Source organism: Lontra canadensis, unplaced genomic scaffold (assembly GCF_010015895.1).
Source record: "Lontra canadensis isolate GAN:19392208 unplaced genomic scaffold, GSC_riverotter_1.0 scaffold4691, whole genome shotgun sequence".
In the NCBI taxonomy this organism is placed as follows: Eukaryota; Metazoa; Chordata; class Mammalia; order Carnivora; family Mustelidae; genus Lontra; species Lontra canadensis.
In genome coordinates this window covers 1-2097 of record NW_022635672.1, presented here as the reverse complement: position 1 = coordinate 2097, position 2097 = coordinate 1, and the positions used below count along the sequence as shown (strand labels likewise).

General features: G+C 62.3%; 1 protein-coding gene across 1 annotated transcript; it reads left to right on the top strand.

The window, feature by feature from the left end:
• Window positions 1-191: 191 nt before the first annotated feature.
• Window positions 192-2087, top strand: LOC116863899 (leukocyte immunoglobulin-like receptor subfamily A member 6). Its single transcript, XM_032851200.1, has 4 exons — window positions 192-588; window positions 732-1034; window positions 1259-1555; window positions 1771-2087. Exons 1-4 carry the CDS (start codon window positions 192-194, stop codon window positions 2085-2087), a joined length of 1314 nt encoding a protein of 437 aa, XP_032707091.1.
• The last annotated feature ends 10 nt before the right edge of the window (window positions 2088-2097 follow it).

Sequence of the window (2097 nt, the reverse complement as noted above, 5' to 3'; positions counted from 1 at the left end):
AGAGACCCCAGGCTCAGGAGGCTCACAGGAGGAAGGGGATCTGCTAGGATTCGGGGCAAACCTCTCACAGGGACTCTCTTCCAGGGCTGAGTCTGGGCTCCAGGACCCAAGCACAGACAGGTGAGTCGACCCCAGGGGTCCCAGTCCCATCTCCTCACTGGAGACAGGAGTCACCCACCAGGCAGCAGGGGATGGAGAACAGAAGTTCTGGGCTGACCAAGGGGAATGTCTGGGGGCTTGGGGCTGAGCTGGGACCTGGGGGTGGGGAAGATCTGTGTCCCAGCCTCTGTTTCCTTCCAGGGACCCTCCCCAGACCCACTGTCTGGGCTGCGCCAGGCTCTGTGATGCCCTGGGGGACATCTGTGACCATCTGGTGTCAGGGGAGCCTGGAGGCCCAGGAGTACCGCCTGCATAAAGAGGGGAAGTTAGAAACCTGGGACAGACAGAAGCCACTGGAATCCAAAGACAAGGTCAAATTCCCCATCACACACATGGCAGACATATATGCAGGAAGATACCGCTGTGACTATCTCAGTCCCACTGGCTGGTCAGAGCCCAGTGACCCCCTGGAGCTGGTGGTGATGACAGGTGCGAGCCCACTCAGGGTCCCAGCCCCAGGCTCTGCCCTCAGGAAGGGGGTGGGCTCTCAGGTGTCTCCTTCTCACAGCCCAGCCTGGGGACAATGTGGGGGTCTGAGCCCCATTTAACACCACCCCCTCCTCCTCTCCTAGGATCCCAGGGCAAACCCAGCCTCTCAGCCCTGCCCAGCCCTGTCGTGACCTCAGGAGGGAACGTGACCCTCCAGTGTGCCTCACGGATGGGATTCCACAGGTTTGTCCTGATGAAGGAAGGAGAAGGTCAGCCCTCCTGGACCCTGGTCTCCAGGCCAGTCCCCCATGGGGGAACCCAGGCCCTGTTCCCTGTTGGCCCCGTGACCCCCAGCCTCAGGTGGACATTCCGATGCTACGGCTATTACAGCAACACCCCCCAGGTGTGGTCGGGCCCCAGTGACACCCTGGAGCTGCTGGTCTCAGGTGAGAAAGTCTGACTGTTGCCCCATCCGTGTTTTGAGGCACCAGACAGGTTAATGGGGACTCTGCTCCCAGGGGAGCCCCAATGAGAGGGTGGGTGAGGGGACCACGGGGACTCACAGGTCAGCGTCACTGACGGTGATGGATGGTGAGACCCGGGGATCAGGATGTGAGAAGGGAGGTTTGGGGAGAAGCAGCCCCTGCCATCCACAGCTGGTCTCTTCCAGGTGTGTCAGGGAAGCCCTTCCTCCTGACCCAACAGGACACTGTCATGACCTCTGGACAGAGGCTGACCCTCCAGTGTCACTCTGATGTCGGCTACGAAAGATTCGCTTTGTCCAAGGAGGGGGCACCTGACCTTCCACGGCGGCTTGGCCGGCAGACCCAGCCTGGGCTCTCCGGGGCAAACTTCTACCTGGGCCTGGTGAGACCCTCCCACGGGGGCCGGTACACGTGCTACGGTGGACACACCCTCTCCTCCGAGTGGTCGGCCCCTAGTGACCCCCTGGACATCCTGCTCGCAGGTGAGGTCTCACGGTGTCAGTCAGGACTCCAGAGTGCCCAGGTCCTGCCAGGGGAACCCCAGGTGGTGGTGGCCGGGACTAGGGGTGTGGGGTCCCCAGGGAGGGAGAGAGACAGAGAGAGATGGGGGATGGGAAGGGACACACTCGGAGGACACAGACAGACGCAGTTCAGAACAAGGTCTGGACAGCCCCTCACCCGCCCTTCCTCTCTCTAGGACAACTGCCCTACACACCCTCCCTCTCGGTGCAGCCGGGACCCACGGTGGCCCCAGGAGAGAATGTGACCCTGCTGTGTCAGTCACGGAGCCCTGTGGACACTTTCCTTCTGTCCAAGGAGGGGGCAGCCGATCCCCCCCTGCGTCTTAGATCACAGTACCGAGCTGGGCAGCACCGGGCTGAATTCCCCATGAGTCCTGTGACCTCAGCCCACGGGGGGACCTACAGGTGCTACGGCTCCGCCAGCACCTCCCCCTACCTGTTGTCACAGCCCAGTGACCCCCTGGAGCTCCTGGTCTCAGGTGAGAGTCGCTGACCCTGTCCCC